Source organism: Panthera pardus, unplaced genomic scaffold, assembly GCF_024362965.1.
Source record: "Panthera pardus isolate Hobbes unplaced genomic scaffold, ASM2436296v1 HiC_scaffold_9, whole genome shotgun sequence".
In the NCBI taxonomy this organism is placed as follows: domain Eukaryota; kingdom Metazoa; phylum Chordata; class Mammalia; order Carnivora; family Felidae; genus Panthera; species Panthera pardus.
Genome location: NW_026527024.1, coordinates 2,333,607 through 2,358,663, shown reverse-complemented (window position 1 = coordinate 2,358,663; position 25,057 = coordinate 2,333,607). Strand labels below are relative to the sequence as shown.

At 58.9% G+C, this 25,057-nt stretch overlaps 1 protein-coding gene across 1 annotated transcript; it reads left to right on the top strand.

Annotated features, from left to right (window-relative positions):
* The first annotated feature begins 3,920 nt into the window (after positions 1 to 3,920).
* WDR86 (WD repeat domain 86) lies at positions 3,921 to 24,856 on the top strand. Its single transcript, XM_053898748.1, is given in 10 exon segments — positions 3,921 to 5,220; positions 14,078 to 14,219; positions 17,083 to 17,249; positions 17,252 to 17,355; positions 17,358 to 17,498; positions 20,743 to 20,878; positions 24,234 to 24,325; positions 24,327 to 24,338; positions 24,567 to 24,667; positions 24,669 to 24,856. Coding segments are annotated over 10 exon segments (1,191 nt in total). The 5' UTR covers positions 3,921 to 4,997; the 3' UTR covers positions 24,742 to 24,856.
* Positions 24,857 to 25,057: the final 201 nt, after the last annotated feature.

Genomic DNA, 25,057 nt, shown 5'->3' with positions numbered 1-25,057 from the left:
GACTGTGGTCTGTGTTCCAACAACTTACTGGACGGGCTGATGCCAACCCGACGGCACTGAAATGACACAGAAAGGCCAGGAGCCCTGGCATACATAACACCGGGGGCTTGGTTCTAACCAAGAGACAAGAATGCTGAATTGGATCCATTCACACGTACCCACCTCACCCAGCCTTGGCTGGTACCCCGAGGGCACCCACTTGATTCCCTACCCCCAACTTCACCCTTGCCACAGGAATAAATTGCTAACAGAAGTTCCGGAATCTTTAAAGGCTGTCTCTCAGGGAATGCTGCCAGGAGGGGCTGTGAAGAAACATCTGGTCTCCCAGGGGGTGGACGAGCATCTGCTGGAAAGTACAGTGGGTTGGGCCTCAGAGTGTAAGGCAGGCGCGGAGCTTGGGTCTCAGGGAGCCCTGTGACCTTCCAAGATCTCAGGCTCTGGGGGATGAACGGGCGATCGCCCAGAGTTGACTCTGGGAGCAATCCGTTGAAGTCTCCGTCGATCTGCAGAATCAGGAAGGTGAGGCAGCGTGTGAGAGGACCGCGCAATCCCCAGACCTGGCACTCCGGAAGATGCCCGCCACGGTGTCACAGGTACCTCCTGTGACTTCTTCCCGGTCTTTGAAAGTTAGACCTTGGGTCATTGCCTCAGATAGAGATGCCTGGGGGGAAGTAAATACTTAGACTTTTAAGGGGCCTAGCACACCACGTGCGAGCGAGTCTCTGAGAGGACGGCCAGCAGAACGTTGGGAGCTATAGTTATTGACAAAGCGATCTCGCTGACTTCCGGGGGGAATGGGGCGCCCACAGAGCGGTGGCCTGGAGGGGTATGGATGCGACCCGTGGACAGTGCCCAGACTCCAGTCCAGCCTCCCCTCTTGCTAGCTGTGTGAGCCTGGAAGGGTTAATGTCCCTCTGTGTCTCAGTTTCCCTACAGTAAGATGGCATATTAATAGTATCTCTGCAAAAGGTTATTAGGAAGGGGCCCCTGGGAGAACGTGAGACTCTTGATCTTGAAGTCGTGAGTTCGAGCCCCATGTTGGGCGTAGAGATTGCTTCGAAATGTTATCGTGGGGGGGCGCCTGGGTGGCTGGGTCGGTTAAGCGTCTGACTCTTGATTTTGGCTCAGGTCATGATCTCACAGTTCTTGAGATTGAGCCCCATGTCAGGCTCTGCCCTGACAGCACGGAGCCTGCTAGGGATTCTCCCTCTCTGCCCTTCCCCTGCTCACGTGCGTGCTCGCTTTCAAAACAAATAAATAAATACACATCTAAAAAATGTTACTGTAGGGTGCCTGGGTAACTCAGCTGGTTGGGTGTCACTCTTCAGCTATGGGTCATATCTCGCAGTTCGTGAGTTCGAGCCCCACATCGGCTCTCTGCTGTCATGGCGGAGCCCGCTTCAGATCCTCTGTACCCGCCCCCGCCCCTCCCCTGCTCGTTCTCTTTCTCTCAAAATAAATAAACTTTAAAAAATAAAAATTAAAAAAATGTTATTGTGAGGATAATAAGACCTGTAAAGCACTTGTAACACGTTCTAGCATATTCTCGGTGTTCAATAAATATTACTGTCATCGTTCTGATGGTCATACTCAGCAATGAAGATCACTGAGACGGCCACCGTCACACAGGCAGGGCCACCAAGGACTCGGGCCTCTCGGGGGTTAAGGTCTGGGTCTCCACAAAGAGACAGAGAGGGGAGCCGGGAGTCCCGGCATGTCCTAATTCTTACCTTTCTTTAATTTGGATGCTCATTTCTTCCTTCGCCTGATATCCTTCTGACAGATTCCCTTCTCTTGCCTACACTCAGTAAGCTCAGTGTCTCTCACCACAACCAAAGAGTCCTGATGGACACCAGCTTGCTCCCAGCAAAATAAAGGCAGGTGTAGAGTTAATGGGTCAGTGGACCCTTGGCTTCCGATTGGAAACACACGAAACTCATGTAAAATACGCGTAGTAGGATTAACAGCTCCAGTATGAATTAAACTTGGCTTCAGGATCCACACAGAGAACAAGCAAATGCATCATTTTGAGGGCAGCTAGAAATCTTCTGGAATGAGTGAAAACAGATGCTGCTAAACCAGCCTCCCTCCTTGTCCTTTCTAGTCACACACACACACACACACACACACACACACACGCACGAACAGGCACGCATGCACACACACTCTAACCATGATGCCTTGCTGGGTCCGGTGTGAATAAAAGCCACTCACAAGAGGAGAGATGCCCACAGGCAGCATGTTCGAGATCTCTGCGGGAGGGCAGAAGTGTACCGGGCACCAAGATACAGGCTGTGGGCCTGCTTATCTCCATCCACAGAGAAATGCACTTAGTGAGGTGCCCACAGATCCTCGTTGGAATATTCGGGGAAAGATACTCTTGCCAGACCTTTGCCTGAGATTTCTCTCCAGGAAAATTCAGTGGGATCGGAGAGAAAGGAACTACCACGAGCCTTCCATGTCCTAGGTACTGAGGGATGGGCTTGCTCCCTTTAAGTCACTGATTCACTTGCATTATGTAGACAGATCATTTAGACATGAGCCTAACAGATCCGAATCTCCCACTCAACTGCGTGACTTTGTCTACTTAACCTCTCTAGGCCTCATTGTCCTCATCAGCAAAACCAGAAAGATAATATTTATCTCGAGTAGTTGTTATGGAAGTTCGAAGTTATTACACAATGTGCGATTGTGCCTGCCTTATCACTGTCACTTGATTATAGCGAAATACTGTAAAAATTCTGATAGCATAGGATGTTTTTGTTTGTTTGCTTAGTGTCTAGGGGAGGATAGAATATGTAGGAAAGATTTCTGCCAGCCTTGGAAATCATTCTTTTCCAGTCTGACCGTGGTGGCGGATACAGGGACCGGGTTTCACTTCTTCATCATCGGATGCACGCAAGATGCTGTTGAGAAGTGTGACTGGGTGGGTTAGTTTCAGGGAATTACTTGCAAGAGGCGTTAGCAGAGTTGGCCTGAAACCGGAAACCAGAGATGGTTGTTGCCTGTAGAGGGAAAGGTCAGGAGGCTTGGGAAGGTCTCTCTGTCCCAAATATCCCTCCCTCTGCCTCGTAAAGGCTGAACTCTAGAATGTAAGCGAAAAGCTTTTTTCCTTTTCTTTTCGTTTTTCAAAAGCAAATGGTAGCTCAGCCAGTCCACGTCAAGAATTGTGTAGAATTCCTGTGTCAGGTGCGGAAGGACCCTGCCCTGGGGGCAGAGAGGGTAAAGGAATCCCTTTACCAGGGACCCCAAGGACCAGGACCCCAAGGGAGGGAACAGCCCAGGGAGGGGGTCTTCTGTCTCCTTTGGGTTTTCTTCTGAGCACCTGTCCGGCCAGCTGCCCATCAGTCTTCATACCTGGATGTTGCAAGGGCATCTTGACGGTCACAGGTCCTAAGAGGAACTTACAGTCAGCCTGTGGGAGCATCTCTGAACCCAGTCCCTGTCTACGCAGTCTTAGAGTAGCAGACACCCCGTGGATCCTCCCTTCCTCCCTGCAAGCATCCAATTTCCGAAGATACTTCAGGGTGTCTGTCTTCCTCTCTCCTGCTGGATCACACCCCATCCTGCCTCCTTTCAGTCCACCTCTACCTGTGTCTTCCCACAACTCCAAATCCCACTGCCCCCCACCCCTAAACCCTTCACTGGGGCCAGCTCCCTAAGCTGAACTGTAAACTGACTCACCAGATCGAATAAATTGTCCAGTGTGCCCTGGGACCCCAATATGGGGTTTGCTTTTGGTGTCTGGGCGTGGTCAGCCATTGGGAGAAGGTCTGGCGGTCTTTGCAAAGCTACCTGGCTCCGTTACCCCGCCCCTCGGGAAACCCTGCTACTTTTAGGACCTGGAGGATCCGAGTCGGAGTTGCGCGGGTGGGGGGTGGGGGCGTCACCCCTCCCCGCCCCCAGCGAAGCAGGCGGCGGAACCGCTCTAATAGGAACCAGCAGGCGTTCCGGGAGGGCTCCCGTCCCAGGGTGTGGGATTCCCGCAGAGACCTCAGTGGACCGTCAGAGGAGCTGGGGTGGGATGGGGATGTCAAAAGACGGATCGGTGGGTGGGGGCCCCGCACCCCCAGCACGAGGACGGCGAGAGCCCGGCGCCGAGGACCCCGCGGCCGCGTGAATGGGTGAACCTGACCGCTCCGGGAAACCCCACCGCGCCGCTCTCCCCCGGCTCACCCGCCGCCACCCCACTGGCGGAACTTCTTTAGAATTCGGGGCGTGTGTGTGATTTCCCAGCGAGGGCGGGCCAGGGGCGCTCTCCAACAAGGGGACCGTCCTACAGCATCCCCCCCCCTCAGGGCTGGGAGCCTGGAGCGGGACAGGCTTGCCCCGTGGTGGCGCGCACCCGCCGGCCCGAGGGAGCTCCCGGGCGTGCGGGTCTCACCCCACCGGACCCTCGCGTCCACCTCCTCCTCCCTCGTCCCGGCCTTCGGTCCCCGCCCGGGGCAGCCGGGGGAGTCGCACGTGGGGCGGTGGGTCCGGAGGGCCGGGTGCCGGGGTGGGGGCTGGGGCGCCGGCCGGCCGGGAAAGTGGGAGGGGACAGGTTGGGGGGTGGTCTCTGAGGAGGAGCCAGGCCGGACCGTATTGTTCCACACTCGCCGCCCCGAGCGCGCGGCGCCGGCCGGGGAGGGCGTGCGGGGCGCGGGGCGCTCGGCTTCCCGGGCTCCCCCCCCAACCCCCGCCGCGGGACCCCGCCAAGAGGCCCGAGCCTTCCGGCGCGCCCGGAGACGCCGCTGCCCGGGGGTCCTCGGAGGGAGGGGCCTGCCCAGGTGGGGCGCGCGGAGCGGAGGCGGCCGGCGCCGGTGGGGGCCGGGAAGTCCCAGCGGGTCGCCCCCCTGCAGCGCAGCCCCCTCCCCCTCCCCCCCACCGCCGGGCCCGCGGGCCCGGAAGCCGGGTGGGCGGCGCGGGAGCGGGGGCCCCCACCTCCCCTCCTCCGCACCCCGTGCCCCGCGGGGGGCCATGGCCGCGGATCTCGGCCGCAGCGAGCCGCCGCGCGGATGCCGGGGCGCCCCTCCCTAGCGGGGCGCTGCCTCCGGGGCTCCCGGCGGGCCGGCGGCATGGGGGGCGGGGGGTCGGCCCTGAGGGTCTGCGCCGACCACCGCGGGGGCATCAACTGGCTCAGCCTGAGCCCGGACGGGCGGCGCCTGCTGACGGGCAGCGAGGACGGCACGGCCCGGCTCTGGAGCACCGCGGACGGCCAGTGCTGCGCCCTCCTGCAAGGTAGACCCGCCTCGCCGCGCCCACCCTCGCCTCGCGCTCGCCCGCCTTCTGACCTCAGCCCTGCGGCCCCCAGACCCCCCGCGCCCAAGCCCCGCCCCCGCCCGGGGCGCTCGTGGGCGGGGGGAGCGCCCGCCCGGGGCCCAGCGCGCCGCGGGCTGCGCGCGCGCGCCGGGCGGGGGGGCCCAGCCGGCCGTGACCCCGACCCGTGGGCCGAGGGGCGCCCGCTGCGTGGGGCTTCCGTCACCTGTCAGCCCAGTGCGGGGAAATCATTTCCGGTACCACGGCTGTCACGCCCCACCGGGAATCGCACCTCGGCGCGCTCCTGTGGCTAGGCAGCGCCTTCCCCGGCCTCTCGCTGTCCCCGGGGCGTTTGGCCGGGACATTAACTCTAGGAGCCATTGTGGTCACCACCAGGGCTTGCCAAGCCCCCCACCCCGCCGCACGGAGCACTGCAGCGTGCAGGCCTCACGCGGCTGTTATCCCCCTCGGGCAGACGGGGAAACCGAGGCATTCCGGAAATAAGTTGCCCGGGGTCGCGCAGCCTGTGGGGGAGGGAGGGGAGGGTTGAAATGTGAACCCCCCTCCCTTCCCCATCTGACCGCCCTGCCCTGCCCTCCCTGCAGCCTCGTTTCTTCTGCTGGAGAATGAAGGGGTGTGGGAGAGGAATGGATCAAAGTTTCTCAGAAGGGGGTTAGCATATTTGGAAACACGATGCGGGGGCAGGAGGCACACGTAGTAGGTGGACATGTTGTTTTATAGAAGTTTCACAAACGCACACGTGTTGGTTTGGATCTGTGTACTTCGTCACACCGGAGGCCGATGCGTTTCTTTCCGTGGGTCCCTGTGACGTGTCCGCACTGCAGGACTGTGAGGTCCCTCTCCAGCCCTGTCGCTGTTGTCCCGAGAGCAGGTAGTAGCCCCTTGAAGCACAAGGCTCTCCACGCGGCGGTTGTTTATAACCGCCTGGTTTTTCCACCATAACCAGCAAGTCCCGAGTGGCCTCCCCGGGCCTTCTAAGCCATGTAGGCACAGGGAGCTTCATTAGTGGCAGATGATAACTCTGTTGGTTTTAAATAAAAGCAGTTATGGGAGATATTTCAAAGCCTGGGAGAAATGGATTTTGGATTGCCTGTTACTTGGGGGTAGGTGTGGAGACGGGAAATTCTGGTACAAACCAACACATTCCTGGCCACCCCCTGCCCCCAACATCGCACAGATTGACAGGCACTGACCCAAATCTGGAAGAGCTAAGATCTATTCAAAATGTTTTTAAATTTTTTAATGTGTATTCATTTTTGAGAGATGGAGAGAGACAGAGCGTGAGGGGGGAAGGGGCAGAGGGAGAGGGAGACACAGGATCCGAAGCAGGCTCCAGGCTCCGATCTGTCAGCACAGAGCCCGAGGCGGGGCTCGAACCCACAAACCGCGAGATCGTGACCTGAGCTGAGGCCGGGCCGATTGAGCCCCCCGGGTGCGCCAGATCTGTTCAGAATTTAAAATCTAGCTGCATTGCCCCCCAGACACGAGACTCGTCTGGAGGGCTTTCAGAAATGTACATTTCCAGGTTGCAGTTTCAGTGGGCCCATAGTGTAGGACTCTAGAATTTGCACCTCTAACAAGCTCCTGGGTGGGTCTGAGGCACACTGCCCCCGGGGAGACCTTGGGGCTGGTGCCCATGATGGGAGTCCAGTTCGTAGGTGCGTTTCCTCCCTAGTTGAGCTCCAGGCCTTTCCAGGGTGGTTCTGGCCTGGTGGGCAGTTCCAGAGACTGGGCCGAGCCTCCAGGGCCCGCCCTCCTGCCCAGCTCTGCCCTGTCCTCACCACCCAGCTCTGTGCCTGGCAACAACCGAAACACCCGCTTTGTGGCCCTCACAGTGGCTTGTCCCCGGAGGACCCCAACAGCCTCTGTGCCCTGGCCGAGAGCCATCCCCCTCAACAGGAAAACTCCATCAAACGGAGAAGCTGCTGACCACTTACCCGAATTGTTTCTGCTGCTATAAAGATCGGCACTTCAAGAATTTTCATGGACAGAAGGGACAGAATAACCTTGCCTTATCACGAAGTCACACTAATAGTGACTTAGAAAAGAGTCAGTTTGGATGTGCACTAGTCCTTGCTCCTAGCTTCTGACCCGCAGCAGCTCTGCTTTTTCAGAAAATGGAACTGAGGGCGCCTGGGCGGCTCAGTGGGTTAAGGGTCCGACTTTGGCTCAGGTCGTGATCTCGCCGTTCCTGGGTTCGGGCCCCACGTCGGGCTCTGCTGACAGCTCGGAGCCTGGAGCCTGCTTCCCATTGTGTCTCCCTCTCTCTCTGCCCCTCCCCTCTCTCTCTCTCTCTCTCTCAAAAATAAACATTAAAAAAAATTTATTTTTAAAGAAAATAGAACTGGCTTTCAAAGGCGGTCGGTGACCTCTAGGTGAAGAAAGGCAGGTTTAAGGGGAAAAAAAGCAGGTTTAACTGACAATTATTCTGTAAAGGGAAGAATTGTATTTAATGTAATTTTCCTTTCCCCTCTTTTTCTCTTATCCATCGGGTACCTACTCAGTTTGGGGCACTTCATTGGCTCAATGGGGTAGGCAGCATTTCCCAAAATGGCGGACCCCGCCCTGGTCTGTTCCTGCGTGGCGAGGGACCCAGCTTGAAGGTTCCAACCCACTGTGGTTGTCCCACAGCGTCCTTGTCTCCTAACAGCATCTTCTAGCAAGATAGGGGTGCTGTTTGTTTTTAATTCCATGTGAACAAACTGCACACCCCTAATTACTGGAAGCCTTGGTGGGCGTCTGCCCATCTGGTTGACCCCTACTCACCACCAGGGAGCAGGAGGATCCATTACTAGGAGGTGGCTCTGGAGCTGGGCTGCTCCTGCTCAAATCTCATTACTTCTCTTGCCTTCGTTTCTTTATCTGTGAATTGGGGGTGATACAATAGTCATCTAGCCTTATGAGGTTGTGTGTGTTTTGGGGGGGGGCGGGGATTAAAACAATGAACAAATAGTTCCTGACTCGTACTAGTCGTCTTACCTTCCATGCCTACATCAACACGCCCGAACCAAATAAGAGGGTCTCGTTGGCACTGTACCTGGCCAGCTCCAAAGCTCTTCTTCGTTTGCTTCTCACAGCCTTATTATCCCCATTTGTGGATGAGGAAACTGAGGCTCCAAAGGGCTAAGCAGTGCTCCCGCATTTACGCAGTCAGGGTGGCGTTGGCCGGGGCCCGCACCCCTCCCTTGGCTCTACCGGGTGCCTGTGTGAGATTCGGAGATGGCTGCCCCAGAGAATTTGCAGGATGGGTTGCTAAACTCGGGGGGCTTTGTGCACTTGAACTTCAGATAAAGCAGGAAGTCTGTGCGCTGGGGTAGTCAGGGCTCGCCTCTTGGCCCAGGTGGGCCTGGAAGGGAATGGGCAATCTTACTTATTTTTATGTTTTATGTTTATCTATTTTTTTGATGTTTTATTTATTTTTGAGAGAGAGACAGAGCACAAGTGGAGGAGGGGCAGAGAGAGAGGGAGACCCAGAATCCGAAGCAGGCTCCAGGCTCTGAGCGGTCAGCACAGAGCCTGATGCGGGGCTCAAACTCACGAACCTCTAGCTCATGACCTGAGCCGAAGTCAAACGCTTGACTGACTGAGCCACCCAGGTGCCCCTTTTTCTTAAACTTTTTAAATGTTTATTTATTTTTGAGAGAGAGAGAGAGAGAGAGAGAGCGCGTGAGCAGGGAAGGGACACAGAGAGAGGGAGACAGGATCTGAAGCAGGCTCTGTGCTGACATCAGAGAGCCTGTCGCGGGGCTCGAACTAAGGAACCGAGAGATCATGATCTGAGCTGAGGGTGGGTGCTTAACCGACCGAGCCACCCAGGCGCCCCAATTTTTAACTATAATAGAAAACATGTAGCATCAAATTTACCATCTCGACCATTTTTAATTGTACGGTTTGAAGATAGGAATCTCTCATAATGTCCTGCCATTACCACTACCCATCTCCAGAACTTGGTCATCTTGTAAAACTGAAACTGTGTCCCCTTTGAACAATAACCCCATTTCTCCCCACCCCCGCCCCCCCACATTCATTCTGCTCTCTGCCCCTGTGGATCTGACTGCTCTGGGGACCCCGCACAGTGCAGTCATTACAGTGTTTCTCTTTTGGTGACTGGTTCATCCCACTGAGCATGATGTTTTCGAGGTTCGTCCGTGCTGTAGCAGGTGTCAGGATTTCCTTCCTTCCGAAGGCCGCGAACTGTTTTGTTGTGTGCATTTTTTTTGCCCGTTCGCCCGTCAGTGGACACTTGGGTTCCTTTCACTTGACTATCGTGAGAGTAGTTCACTGCCGTGAACTTGGCCGTGCAAACATCTCTTCCAGGCCCTTTGTGTATATACCGAGAAGTGGGCTTTCTGAATCGTCTACGTATTTTTAAAGAAGCATGTGGGGGCACAGGGAAGGCTCTCAGACATGGATCATTAGTAACTTTGTCAAAGAAGAGTTCCATCAAAATGCGTTTTTAAGGATGGATGTGAAGGAAGCCCGGGCTGGATGATTCATTTCTCCAGCTCTTGGGAGACCATTGTCTGGGGGTGGGGAGCTCCCTGCGGGTGTGGAGTGAGGAGGGCACAGGTCGAGGCCGCCTGGTTGAGGGCGTGGGCTGACAGAAGCCAGGCGGGACGACAGCGCCGGTGGCAGCCTCAGCGACAAGAGCGCCAGCCTGTCCTGGCTGGGAGCTCAGGGCGGGTGGCCCGAAGCGGACTCTTTGCTGGTTTTGTCCGACACTGTCCGTTTCAGCCACCCCTTCTGTGCTCTGGGCTCACTGCTCTGGCCCCATCGCCAGGCGGCTCTGTGAGGCGGGTCCCGGCAGGAAACCAAATGGCACCCTCAAGATGGTGGCTCAAGGAGAGGTTAATAGAGGCACTTGCCAAATGTGGGCATAGACTAGGGGAACCGCGGGACCTGTGGTTGCACCAGCAGGGGTCAAGGGGTCATCACTCCTAGCCCCGAAGGAGCAAGGCTGGGAAGTTCACCGTAGCCCGGGAAGGCTCCCTCCAGGGAGGTGTGAGCATGGCTGCAGGCCAACAGATCCTGCCCTAAAGCCTCCTGCTGGGGCTCCCAGCTGTCTGAACCCTGCGGGCAGCTGGGGGGTGGGGGAGCCACCAGGGGGTGGGGGAACCGCAGTGAGCAGCCTGGAGCCCGCCCCCCTCCCCCCCCCCCCCCCCCCGGGGAGACCCAAGACTTGCCAGGGACACAGAGGGGAAAGCGGATCCGCTTTTCAAGCCAAGTGAGTCGGACGCATGTTCCAGCTCCGGTGGGGCCCACGCCAGCCAGCCCACCTCTGCCACCGCGGCCCCTGGGTGGCCGGTGCCCTGAGCGGTCTCACCAGCACGTGGAGGGGCCACTTGGAGCCTCCGGCGAGTCTGAGGGGCGCTGCCAGGGAGGCGGGGAGGGCCGGACGACATTGGCAGAAACGGAAAACCCCTGGCCTCAGCCTGTCCTTTTGAACATAATAGTTGCGTCTTATCTGCATTCTTTATCCCTTCAAAAATGTTTATTTTTAGTTTGGCTTTGTTTTGCTTATTCTACACAATTCCAACAGCTCGTGGTGGTGGTGGCAGCGCTGTGGACCCTGGAGATTTGATGGGCCCTCCTTCTCCCCAGCCTCCCCGATCCCCACACCCCCCCACCCCCCCACCCCGTGACCCCGTAGGCTGGGGGCGGTGGACCCTGTCACACAGCCCGTGGGTTGCAGGCAGAGACACGCTCTGCAGCGCCTGCGGGCAGGGCTCGGAGCTGGGACTCGTTCAGTGGGTTTTCAGATGTGGGGGTGCCTGGCACACAGGAAGGGGCTTGTCCCTGGGAGGGCCTTGACCGCCGCGGGGATCCTCAGGCAGCCCAGGGCCAGGCGCCCGAGAGGGCAGAGGGTCAGCCTGGCCCGGCTTCAGACACGAGATTTTTTTTTTTTTTTTACATCGAAGAAATTCTTTTCATTATTAACTCTTTTCTTCAAGTCTTTGTTTCTAGATGTTTATATTTTTATTGTATATATCTTTTTTTTTCTTTTCTTTTTTCTTTTGTCTTCCACGGGTCATATAATCGGTCCCACATCTCATGGCCTTCCCATGCCTGGGCTAGTGGCTATGGCTTCATTGAGTGGAGATGCCATGGTTGACTCGCCACACTGTTTTCCAGTGCTTTTCTTGGCCTCCTGTACACTTGGCACTTTGCCTTCCTGCTGTCAGATGCTGTTGAGGCAGGACGGAAGCGGCCAGAAAGGGGCCGATGCCCCCTGCGGAAGCGTCTCCTGGCTTGGCTGGCGCCAGGCTGCACGGGGTGGGTAGGAGACTGCGGGGTGTTCACGCAGGGGTCGCCTGGCCCGCGCCCGCCTGCCCTGGGGACACCGGGCTGCCTTCCAGCCACGCTGAGCAAGCCAGGTGGTTCCTCAGACGGCGCTGAGCCCTCCCCACGGCAGCTCTGGTTTCAGGGAAAGTTTGTTGACAATCTTAAAATGTTTTATAAACATTTTGGGGTTGGCAAAAAAGCTGGGCTGTGTTTTGCCAAACACATTTTGCCCTCGACTTTTAAACTGACGTGTATTTTAAGGGAAACATAATCTGCGCCCTCTTCAAGTGTTTACTTAATTCACACAAACGTCGTTCTCTTAGAGGCCTGGTATATGCTATCCAAGAAGACTGAAAAACATGTCTTCCTTTCTTTTTTTTTTTTAATTCTGTTTCCTAAAACCCAGGGAGTTGGGTTCTTCCAAGAGCAACTGAACTAAAACCAAGGGCCGCCCAAAAAGTGCAAATCAGCTTGAAACTGCCCAGGAGATTCTGAATCCCTATCTGATACCATTTTATTCATTTGACAGAGAGAGAGAGAGAGAGAGAGAGAGAGAGAGAGAGAGAATCTCAAGCAGGCTCTATGCTTGGCACGGAGCCTGACACAGGGCTCGGGCCCACAACCCTGAGATCATGACCTGAGCCAAAATCAAGAGTTGGACGTTCAACCGACCGAGCCACCCAGGCGCCCCTTGACCGCAATCTTCAGCGTAATTAATATAGGCCACACGTGTAGATATTTGAACTCATCAGTTTCCTTCTCTGTGAAATGGATCTTAGGTCAAACATTCCTTTGATTCTATTGGTTTTCTGGTCCCTGGATTCTTCTAAAAACACACTCAGGTTCAGTTTGCTATCAGGAGTGGTTATCCGAGGTGGAAACGTGTTGACCTGAGGGACAGGCCTCCTATGACGGGGCACCTGACAGCTTCCAGAGCTGCTCTGTGAGCCTTGATGCCACAGCCACGGTGACAGTCAAGAGACTGACAATTGCACTGTGAACAGTTGGACGGGCAGGTGCACTTGGCCCAGACCCCAGGCTCTGTGTGGCCCTCCCTCTGCCCTAGACCTCCACCCTCGCTGTATCCATGCGGGATCCGCCATTTCTGCCAAGCACCTACATTCTGGCCTCCGGGTTCCTTCTTGCGTTGGTGTGTGACATCTTCTGTCGCGGGACACTCTGCTCTCTCCTCCCCACATAGGCACTGCAACACCCAGGCTTCTGCTCCGTTGACCCCGTCATGCTCTGTCCAGCGCGTGTCCCGTCGCTGTCCGTCCTTCGGGGCCAGCACTCTCTTCGAGGGCAGAGAAAATGCCTTAGTCGTTTCTGCTTCTGTATTAGTTCCCTGCGGCTGCTCTGACCACTGGTCACGCTGGGCGCCCTAAGACACAAGTGTATTCCGGTCCGGTTCTGGAGGCCAGAGATCCAAAATCGGTGTCGCTGGGGCAAAGCCGAGGTGTCGGCAGGGCCACTGCCCCTCTGAACCCTGCAGGGGAGAGCTGGTCGCCTCTGCCAGTTTCCGGCGGCCGCTGGGTGCTCCTTGGCTTGGGTGGCATCAGCCGTGTTCAGGGCACCTCCGGTCACTGCTGTTTCCACAGCGGCTTCTCTGTGGGTTCCTCACATCTCCTTCTGCCCCTTCTTACAGGGACACTTGTGGTGGTATTTCTGGCCACCCTGAGAATCTAGGATACTGTCCTCATCTCAGAATCCTTCATTACATCTGAAAATGTGTGTCCCCCGCGCCCCCCCCCCCCCCCCAAGCAAGGTAACGTTTCGTTTCCAAGAATCAGGGCCTGATACCTTTGGGACCAGTGTCTCTTCCCAAACATAAGAACAGCCACCATCCAGCATGCACTGCGTCTGCACAGCCGCCCCGGGAGGCGGGCACTGGTACTCTCCCCAGGGCCCATCAGGAGATGGGGGTGCGGAGGGGTGAGACCGGGCCTGCGCCAGGAGCTAAGCCAGGCATTCTGGGCCCGCAGGCCAGGTGTGCCCTGGGTCTCCTTGCCTCCTGCCTCCGGGACACCGGGTTGTTCAGTGACTAAGTGAATTCAAACACCTGCAAAGTTTGAAGACTGAAAGGAACCAGTGAGGAAGGGGGAGGGAAGAAGAGGAGGGAGGAGGAAGACAGAGAGAGAGAGGAAGAGGAAGGAACAGAAGGATGGGGGTAGGGGCGCCTGGGTGGCTCAGTGGGTGGCGACTCTTGATCTCAGGTCATGATCTCACGGTTTGTGGGTTTTAGCCCTGCCTCAGGCTCCGTGCTGACAGGGTGAAGCCTGCTTGATACCCTCTCCTCTCTCTGCCGCTTCCCTGCACTCTCTCTCTCTCAAAATAAATAAACGTTTTTTAAAAAAGATTGGGGGCAGGGAGAGTGCCCCGGAATTTCTCCTGGTGCCCCATCGCTCCCAAGACTCCCAGACTGGACTCGTCGGTCGTCCCTGCAAAGGGCCGGTCGCTCCGGACTCCCCTGAGACACTCCCCGCCCCCGCGAGAGTTGCCACGGCCTGGAACACTCACGTGTCCGCCTCGTCCGCAGGCCACGAGAGCTACGTGACCTTCTGCCACCTGGAGGACGAGGCCGCCTTCACGTGCAGCGCTGACTGTACCATCCGGAAGTGGGACGTGCGGACCGGGCAGTGCCTGCAGGTGTTCCGGGGACACACGTCCATCGTGAACAGGTCAGCGTGGCCGGGGACCCCCTGCCCCGGAGGAACTGAGCGCCGGGGAGGCCTGCCCGTGGACGTGCGCGGAGGTCGTCGGGAGCGCGTGGCCACGGAGGCTCAGGACGGATGTCCCCCGGCTGCATGTGGGGGTCCGGGAGGAGGTCGGGGAAGGGATGCCCGACTTGGGGGCCCCACTGCTAGGCACGGGGAAAGGCGTTGGAGGCCACGGCCCCTCCTGATGCGAACAAATTCCAGACAAAGTGGCTTAACAGGTACCTGATGGTGGACCGGGGGCTTTGCTTTGGAGCAAAACGGGTTTGGTTCTGAAGATAGAGCCCAGAGTGGTTTTAAACCTCTCCTTTCCGTGTTGTGGTTGAAATATGCCACCCCCTCCTTCTCAAGGAGGTTGGAATTTTTCCTTCTTGAATTTGGGTCTGATCTGAGCCGTGAAAATTCCTTTGCTGATCAGATCAATTTGACACTATTTATGCAACTTGTGGTGGCTGTCTTAAACTCCGGAGGGAGGGCCCGGTATAACCAGGGGGGACGGGCACCTGCGCGCAGGCCCTCGAGGCCTCTCTGTTGGGGGTGGGGGCTTCCTGGGGGGTGTGCTGAGTCAGTCAGGGAAAGGGGTCAGGGGCTGGGCCAGGGCAGGTGGAGAGGGAGGGCTGTTCTCAGTCACAGGGGACACTGCTTGTGTGATTCACAGGCTGGGTCAGCGTGAGAAACTGGCCCAGTGGTTTAGGGCTCGATGGGAGGGAATGGGGGGCCAGACCGACCACTAACTGACTGGGGTACCAGCTGCCTGCGGTCAGAACCTTATTACCCGGCAGGAACCAGGTAACATCTCTCAGTAGAAAGACCGGGGGTTGTGTTGGCTCAGGATGCTTCTGAGTGGAGAAGAAGGCCTGGAGGGAGCCCTCCTGCCTTCCAGCATCTACATTGCTTTTTAAATTTATTTTAATTTTTTTTAATGTTTATTTATTGTTGAGAGAGTGAGAGCACAAGCAGGGGAGGGGCGCGCACACACACACACACACACACACACACACACACACACACACACACACACACACACAGAATCCAAAGCAGGCTCCGAGCTGTCAGCATAAAGCCCAACGCGGGGCTCGAACCCATAAACTGGGAGATCATGACCCGAGCTGAAGTCGGACACTCAACCGACTGAGCCCCCCGGGCGCCCCCAGCATCCGGGCTTCTATTCTCCTGCCTCTTTAGCTAGAGCAAGTGAGGCCCGGACACTGAGGACCAGGGCCCAGATGACACAGGTGGCCGAGGGGGTCATACCTCCTGCTGGCCATTTCCCGAAGCTCTTCCTTGAGGAAGAAGTTAGTGACGGGGCGCCTGGGTGGCTCAGTCGGTTGAGCGTCCGACCTCAGCTCAGGTCATGATCTCACACTCGGTGAGTTCGAGCCCCGCGTCGGGCTCTGTGCTGACAGCTCAGAGCCTGGAGCCTGCTTCGGATTCTGTGTCTCCCTCTCTCTCTGCCCCTCCCCTGCTCATGCTCTGTCTCTCTCTGTCTCAAAAATAAATAAAACATTTAAAAAAAAAGTGACTAAGGAAAAACACGGGTCTGCGGGATTCTCCTGCTGGGGCTGGGGCTGGGGCGGACAGGACAGGCCACATCTCAGGTGACCAGCTTGCTCTCAGGTTGTAGCTGGAAACTATCGGCTGCTCCTCAAAAGCAAACCCTGACAATGAAGGCTAGAAATTCTAGTCTGCCAGGCTTGGGCTGAGCATACACACACCACTTTTGAGAGGTTGCTGTTCCAAACTGATAGTTATGGGGGCGCCTGGGTGGCTCAGGTGGTTAAGCGTCTGACTCTTGGTTTCAGCTCAGGTCATGATCTCACGGTTCGTGGGTCTGAGCCCCGAGACAAGGTCTGTGCTGACAGCACGGAGCCTGCTCGGGATTCTCCCTCTCTCTCTCTTTCTCCCTCTCCTCTGCCTCTCCCCCCGATCTTTCTGTCTTTCTCTCTCTCAAAATAAAGAAATAGACTTAAAAAAAACAAACAAAACCTGATAGTTCTGGGTAGATACTAAGTCTTAGTGTATTGCATCACGAAGTAAGTGCTCACGACTGTGCAGTATCCCTGGGGCCACCACGTGGAATTCACTTCTTCCCATGTTTTCAGAGCCGGGCTGGGTGTGTGCGTTTGGGGGGGGGGGGGGGGACGCCGGCCAGGCCTTGGGGTCCCTGCCTTCTCGTGCCAGCCCGACGGGGCAGGACTCAGGCCCCCAGGGCATCACCTATGATGCCACGTGGTGTCAACTCGTCACTTTCTGTTATATGCGTGTCATGAAAACCATACCTACTGGGTGTCAGGGAAGAAGGGAGTCGGACACAGAGCACGTGTCACGGTGCGTCTCGGCCTCCCTAATGACCCGTGGGCCGTGAGGACCGCCCAGCAGAGAGCAGCGTGGGCTGCGTGCAGGCGGGACATCTGCTCTCCTCGAGGTCCGGCCCTCCCCCTACCTGCGCCAGGCTCCCGGCAGAGGGAGCACCGGGCGCCTCTGAGGGTGAGGTGCGGGGTCCTGACCGCTCTGCCCCCACACTGGCCACACACGCCGGTTCCAGGTGCTCCCTCAGCCGCTCCCCTGGGGGGGTGTGTGGACAGAGCCCGGGACGTTATGCGGAGCGCCGCGTGAAGACAGACGTGTATGTTCCGAGGGCTTCTTAGCATTCACCAAAATGAGACGGCGCGTCGTGGCCACGTCCCGCTCGGGGGGCCCCTCTGCTCCTCCCACACGAAGTTCCCTGGGCTCCCCGGACACGCGGGACGGCAGACAAAGGGCCCCCGGGACGGGCCGTGGGGCCGCCCTGCACGGTGTGACCCCTGCCCTTCCCTCTTCCTTCCAGGATCCTGGTGGCCGACAACCAGCTGTTCAGTGGCTCCTACGACCGGACGGCTCGAGCCTGGAGCGTGGACAAGGGGCAGGTGTCCCAGGAGTTCCGGGGCCACCGCAACTGCGTGCTGACCCTCGCCTACTCCGCCCCCTGGGACCTGCCCGGGGCCCCCTGTGCCGAGGAGGCCGGGGGCTGCTGGTGACGGGCAGCACGGACGGCACGGCCAGGGTGTGGCAGGTGGCCGGCGGCGGCTGCTGGCAGACGCTGCGGGGCCACACGGGCGCCCGTGCTCTGCCTTTGTGCTGGACACGCCCAGTCACACGGCCTTCACCGGCAGCACCGACGCCACCATCCGCGCCTGGGACATCCTGAGCGGGGAACAGCTGCGGGTGTTCAGGGAGCACCAGGGCCCCGTCATCTGTCTGGAGGTGAGATCCGCCCGGCCCTTGCCTGTCCGCCAGGGAGGCATCCTCCCAGCTGCCACGGACAGGGGGAGGGGGGTGGGGCTTAGACAACGGAGATGGAGGGTCTCACGGTTCTGGAGGCTGGAAGGCCAAGGCCAAGGTGCCAGCTTGTAAGCCAGACATCTTCTCCCTGCGTCCTCACGCGGTCTCCCCTCCGCATCCAGAATTCCTCTGCTGACAAGGACGCCGGTCCGACCGGATGAGACGCCCACCCTAGTGAATTCAAGTTCACTTAGCCACCTCCTTCGAGACCCTGTCTCCAAATACAGTCACGTTCACGATCCGGGGGTTAAGGCTGTGCTCCACACGCGAATTCTGGTCTCCTCACACGTTAGGTGAGGACTAGGTCTACCAACCCACGAGCCCCCGGTCCACGATTCCTAAATGCAAACGTTCCAAAACCTGAAGCCTTCTTAAAGATTTAGGCTCGGCAGCAAAACTTAGTTGGTGGCAAAGCCTGGACAGAGAGGAGGGCTCGTGGCAATTCGTTTTGCCCGCTTCCTGGGAATATGCACCCTGTTGCTGTAGAGACAGGAGCGTGCTGCTAAAATCCAAAAGCTCCTGAAACACGGCCGGCCCCAAGATTTTGGCTCGGGGCCTCTGAGCGTGAAGTGGCGCCCACCCCCGGGGGGTTGAGAGGATCCGGATGGATTCGCTGTAGGCACAGCACGGTGGCCCGTGCACGGCTTGTTCTGCTTGTTTCTGCTGCTGTTAAGCATCTAACAGACGTGCTTACGTTTTCTCATGGGGCACGTGCGAGGACAGAGGCTCAGAGAGGGTCAGCAGCTTGCCGCACGCCTCACAGCTGGTAAGGGGCAGAGGAGGATTGGGACCCGGGGCTGAACACGTCACCTGTCCTCGTGACCAGCAGCTTAGAAAGGTGCGACGGGGCCTGAACCGTGGGGGAGTCAGGGGGCCTCTTCTGGCAGTTCCGCCCAGGAGGCGGACTGTCCAGAGCCCCGCTGTGCCCTGCAGCCTGGCCCGGTGGCTCCTCTAACCCCCGTGCTGGTGCACCTGCTGCTGTGAGCTGAGGGGGAGAGGCGGGCACCCCAGGGCCTCCACGGCAGAGTCCCAGGCTCGCAAGCCTCATCCTGCCGCCTGTTTGGGTGGATCCCGTGGCAGGGGCGTGGCCCGTGAGCCCCACCCCCTCGGAGCCGTCTTGGCTGAGGGAGGTCTTGCAGGACCTGCGTCCTTTGTGATAGGCCCCCGTCAGGGTCTGTCTGCTTCCCCATCTGCGTCGGGCCTCCTCTGGCCTCCCCAAACTGCCCCGCTGTTCCCTGTGGGCGTCCCCCCCGGGAAAGCAGCCCAAGGGAACGGCGAGGCCCCAGGCCGCCAAGGGCGACGCGCTTGGAGCGTTTCCTTGGCCTCGGATTTGTGCTCTGAAATTGTGCCGCTTGGTCACTTTTAAACACAGCGTGGCAGGCCCCACGTTGTTGGGACACGCTACGTGGGGAGCAGGAGATAGCTCCCCTCCGCCCCGGCAGCCCGCGGGGTCTCAGCGCCTCCTCTGCGTGGGCTGAGCGGCACGCAGCGGCGGATGCTGGGGACAGCGACAGATGCCGGGGAACGGTCAGGAAACACGGGGCAGGGGGCAGGCACAGTGCGTGGGGCGGCGTGAGGAGGCATCCCGGGGGCGGCTTGCCCACAAAGAAAGAGGACAGCACAGGGGCGCTGGAACATGGGCAGGAGCTGAGCCCCTGCAGGGTGCTGCAGGTAGCCAGAAGACTGAGTGACGTCCTGAGCCCTGCTGGAGCCCCTTGGGCATTGTGGGTGTCACACGTGTCCCTGTTCTTGGGGAGGGGACAATAAGAGAGGCCAGAAGTCAGGCTCTGTTGGCCGGGGCGAGTCGTAAACTATCAGGACTGTAGGGCAGGGCCGGGGAGAGGGGCCGTGTCTGTGTCCCCCTTGTGTCCTCCGGAAACCAGCGGCAGCCTCCGCCTCCAGGAGGCCGAGTGTATTCCTCGAGGTCCTGTGAGTGGCCCAAGCCAGGTCTGACCTGTGCCGTGGCTGTGGGTGGAACTAGAACCTGGGCTAGCGAGAGTCCTGTCTTCTGGGATTTAAACTAGGAGATGACGTGGGGGAAACCGGGTCAGCCGTGGGGACCGGAGTGGAAAGCGGCCCAGAGCGTGGCCGGGATCGGGCTCTCAAGCTAGGAGGGCCTGGGGCAGGTGGAGGAGGCCAGTGGCCAGCCTGTACGTGCTCCAGGCCAGCTGCCTGCTGCCCACCCCCTCCCCCCCCCCCCCCAAGGACCTCATCTTTCCTACGCCCCCAGGGGTCTCTGGGCCCCAGCACCATCAGGAAGAGCTCTCTCCAGGGCTTCTCGCCTGCCCTCCTCAGCCCAACTTTCGCTTCTCTGCATCACTGCTACCCAGAGGTGTTGCGTGGGGTTTTGTCTAGAGGAATCTGCAGGGTTCTTTTAATAGTCTTTCTTTGCAGTTCCTTGGGCCAGTACACTACCTTGGCAGGGGGTGCTCCTGGGAGGGGGGCCTCCCCAAGCCCCTTCCCTTCTCTCCCAGGCCCTTTCCTTACCTCCCGCCACACCAAGCAGGGCTGGGAATGCCACTCTAGTGAGCCTGGGCGGGCGGGAAGTGGGGGAGCCTGTCTCCAGGGCCTCCTCCCTCCCCACCAGGGCAGCCTCAGGCGCAGGAGGTCAGGACCCAGGGACGGCCCCCGGGTGGCAAAGATCTACCTTGGACATAACTGCGGCCAGTCAGGGTGCCTCTAGACCTTTCTCTTTCCTGTATGCACCTCTGCGTGCAAAGGTGCAGAGTGAGAGCCCCGCCCCGGGAGCCCTTTCCTCAGCCAGAAACCCCTGGGGCGGGTGGATTCGCGTTAACCTTCCCAGGCACTGCCTCTTCTTCAGTAGGGAGCTGCTGAAGCCGTAATGACAGCACCGCGAACCTTTCGTGGTCCTTGCTCTTAGGGTGCCGAGCGCTGTACAGGCCCGCTCTGCACCCCCCCGAGGGAGGCGCGGGCAGAGTCAGTGACTTGGCCCAGGGCAAAGCGACAGGATTCTTGGGCGCCGGAGTGGGCCGCTGGGTGGGTCCCGCAGGCCGGGCCATTTCCTGCCCATCCGGTTTCCAGGGAGACCCGGACACGCCCCTCCCCTGTTAGCCAGAGAGATTTGGAGGGGGCCTCCGAGTCGCCTGCTGCCGCCAGCAGGACCGGAAGTCTGGTGCTGACCCGCCCTTCTCCCCCCTCCCCCCAGCTCGTGAACCGGCACGTGTACTCGGGCAGCGCGGACAGGACGGTCAAGTGCTGGCTGGCAGACACGGGGGAGCGCGTGCGCACGTTTGCAGCCCACGGACACAGCGTGAGCGCCCTCAAATACCACGCGGGCACCTGTAAGTGAGCCTTGTCCCCGGCGGTCCCCACGCCACCCCAACCTGCCTGTGCCCTCCACTTCTTACCCTACCAAGTCCCTCCCTCACTCGGGGCCCCTCTGCCTCTCTACCTCTTACTCGACTGTTCCCTTCGTGAGCCTCAGCGGCCAGTCGGGAGGACCAACAGCCCACCCCCTCCACGCACATGTGCCTGCGGCGTTATTTCCAAAGAAGGTCCAAACGAGGGTGTGGGGATTCCTCCCTGACTGCACCCCACAAGAACGTGCAGCAGCCTGAATGGTCGGAAGTCCCAGGGTTAAGAGCACTGTCTCACCGACACATTCTAATTCTCTAAGTGAGACAGAGACTACTTACTCCAGCCAGACCTGAGGGCCGCGTGCCTTTGGCTTCACCCGGCATTAGGTTTGACTACAGACAAGAGCCCAGATAACAGTGCTTTAAATGAAACAGTGGTTTATTTTTCTCAGGTAGAATTTCAGAGGCTGGCAGTCTAGACAGGAATGGATGGCTGCACCAAGTCAGTCAGGCACCCAGTCTCCTTTGATCACTTTGCACATCACCCTTAGCACATATCTTCTATCCTTTAGGGGACTTCATGGTTTAAGATAGCTGCTGGAGCTCCAGCCATCATGTCATGTTTTAGACAGGAAGAAGAGGGAAGGGCAAAAGGATGCATCTCTTAGCTGAGTAGATCCTTTTTTTTTTTTTTTTTTTAAGTTTATTTATTTTGAAAGAGAGACAGAGCACGCACGAGCAGGGGAGGGCCAGACAGAGAGAGGAAGAGAGAATCCCAAGCAGACCTCCACACTGTCAGTGCGGACCCAACATGGGGCTCAAACCCACAAACCGTGATATATCATGACCCGAGCCAAGCATCAAGAGTCAGATGCTTAACCGACTGAGCCACCAGGTGCTCCAGCTGAGGAGGTCCCTTTAAAGATTTTTCTTAGGGGCACCCGGGTGTCTCAGTCGGTTAAGCAGCCGACTTCAGCTCAGGTCATGATATTGGAGTTCATGAGTTCAAGCCCCGCATCCGGCTCTGTGCTGACAGAGCCTGGAGCCTGCTTCAGATTCTGTGTCCCCCTCTCTCTCTGGCCCTCCCCTGCTCATACTCTATCACTCTCAAAACAAAAATAAAACAAAAAAAGATCTTTCTTGGAAGCCCTGCCCAAAGGCTCTGTGCATATACCCTCTTTGACCACAGCCTGCAAGGACTAAATAATAAGATCTCTTATCTGGGATATTGCTTCCAGGATGAATCAGGGCTAGTTTGGAAAGAAAGACAGACAGACTGGCTTATCGGGTAGGCAACAAGCCATCTGGCCCACAGGTCTCAAACTGACACACCTGAGCTTTGCTGGCTCTGTCCCGCGGGCTTGGCACACGTTCACCCCCAGACATGCCCAGAAAACAGACACTGTTTGAAGAAGCAATCGCCCTCCCCCCCCAACCTCATCACATCACACCTGCATGGGAGTGGGGCTCCCAGGTTCCTGAACGTATCTGTTTCCCCAAACAATCCCCAGCGTTATGTGTTGCCATCAGCACCCCCTTCCCCCCTCTTTTTACACACACACACACACACACACACACACACACACACACACACACACACACAGAGGGAGCAGAGGGGTGGGAAGAGACACAGCAGAAAATTCCAGTTGATTTCACAGCACAGGTGTTTGATGAAGGCAAGAATGTGGATCTCTGAAATAGAGCCTGAGATGCCCTCAGGATTTAGGTGTCTGACACGGAAAAATTATTTTTTCCTTTTTCCTGTGTCCAAGCCTGTAAGTGTGATTATGGCTCTGCTCCCAAGTCAGAACCTCTAATGTAAAAAGACGAAAGCTGTCCAGAGCGCCTCACCTTGGCAGCAGCTGGGACGGCCCCTACCTGCTGCCCGCTATTAAGGAAATTGGTCCGTGGTCTTTGCCAACAGGGCGCAGGCTGATCAGACTGAATTCCTGACCCTCTTCTCGCCCACAGGGTGCCCAGCAGCCACACTGGGTTGGGGGAGGGGAAGCAGAAAGGAACAGAGAGACCCAGGAAGGAACCCCGCCCTCCCCCCAGAGCCGCATTCACCAGTGGCTTTAGCAGCAAGGCTGGGAATAGGCAGGTGAAGCAGTTAGCGGGGTAAGGAATAGATCCCCGAGGCTAGGGAGGCCCCATGGCTCGCTAGGCTGCTGGGTGGGGGTAGCAGGTGCTGTGGGTAACTTCTGCTGCTGCAGCTGAGGTCCTCTGCGCTAGGGTGTTTTCCCTGTGAGGAGCAGGTCCGAGGAGGGCTGGTTCCTGATGCCCACAAGAGAGGCCCTCAACCAATGACTGATGGGAACTGTGGATTAGTCGTCCAGCATCCTTGTTCCCCCCCCCCCCCCGGGCCGCCGGGGGACAACTCTTAGACATGCTCTGCACCCTCTCCCAAGGGCCCCAGCAGTCACCTGCTCACTAATACACCTGTATGGGCCTCCTTCCTTCTTGTTTCTCTCCCCACCTCGTGGAATGCGCTCACAAAGTGTTTGCACCCAGATCCTAGTGTCAGGGCTCACTTCTGGGAGAACCCAGGCTAAGACAAAAAACAAACGAGGGAGTTCTTATGGTCAGTGTCCTCAGTGTGGTCCCTGACCAGCAGCAGCAGCACCTGGAACTGGTTAGACATGTAGGTTCCCAGACCTTTTAACACAGACACTCAGGTGGGCCCGGCAATCGGTCCTTAGCCAGCCCTCCAGGTGATCACCGGAGTCTGGGAACTCTTGACCTAAGTTCTAATGTAGGAAAAGGCACAAGGAAGGCGGAATCCCGGGGCTTCCCCTGTGAAGGGTTGGGCGGGGGCACTCTAGCGAACCCCAGAGGCTCTGTTTGGAGGGCCAGGTTCATCACCGAGGAGGCGGAGGAACGAATTTCTGGTTGGTCCTTGCCCCAGTAGGCTGCTCAGGTGGTGGGGGTGTATGACTGCCCCCACCCCAAGGCAGGGAGGGGCTTTGTAGCAGGGAAGCCACGCCTCACCAAAGGCTTAAAAGGCTTCCACCAAAAGGTCTGAGAGGGAACGTGGGTCGAGGTGGTTGGTACTCAGGAGGAGTAGGAGCACCTGAGAGGGGCAGCGCCGGCGCAGCCGCAGTCGTGCGGAGCTGGCCGCGGCGCCAGGAGGGGGTGGTCACCCTGCATTGCCAGGCACGTGGTAGGATAATGAAGGTGCCGCCTCCTTCCTTTCAAGGGGCTTCTGCTAGTTCCTATTTGGACCCTCTGGCTTCCCCGTGAGGCGGGCGGCCGGGCGTCACCGTTCCCCGCCCCGCCCCTCCCTGCTCCCCGCCCCGCGGCGCCCGGAGGAGGTGGAGGCAGCGTGGCCCTGTGTTCGCAGTGTTCACGGGCAGCGGGGACGCCCGCGCGCGCGCCTTCGACGCCGAGTCTGGAGCGCTGCAGAGGGTGTTCCGCGGTCACGCCTTCGTCATCAAACTGCATCCAGGTAGGCGCTCCCGCCCGGCTCCCGGGCTTGGAGCAAGGGCGAGCCCGGCGGCCTCGGCGGGGAGGGGGAGGCCGCCCCCGGCGCCCCGAGCCCCGGCTCCCCCGGCGGAGCCGGCGAGGTAGGTGGCGTTCGCGCCGGCGGCCGGCGGCCGGAGCTGCGGGCCCCGCGGCGGGAGGGCTGGCCCCGCGCCCCCGCAGCGCCGCCCCACGCGCCGCCCCGCGCCCGCAGGTGCACGGCCAGGTGCTCTACACGGCCTCGCACGACGGCGCGCTGCGCCTCTGGGACGTGCGCGGCCTCCCGTGCGCGCCGCCAGCCGCGCCCCGCCGCCCCCCGCGCGCGGCCCGCTCCCCGCCTCTTCAGCAACAAGGTGGGCTGCGCCGCCGCGCCCCTGCAGCCGGCCTGAGCGCCCGAGACCCACCCGCCGGCGGAACCGACGGACCCCCGCCCGCGACCTGGGCAGTGGGCTCTGCCCGTCCTCCGTGTCCGTGGACTTTGGCAGCCCCGTCCCGTGGAGGGGGACCGTGCTCGCCCTCGGGGACGGAGTCTCCTCCGCCCTCCCCCTCCAGCCCGGCCCTCCCCCCCCCCCCCCCCCCCCCCCAGCCGAGTGGCCCCCCGCCCTCAGGTCTGCGCCTCTGGCCCGCGGGACCCTCCCGACCCAGGGTCTGCAGCCCCGCAGAGGTCCCAGAAGCCAAGCCTTTCCTGGGAGGAAACGGGGATTT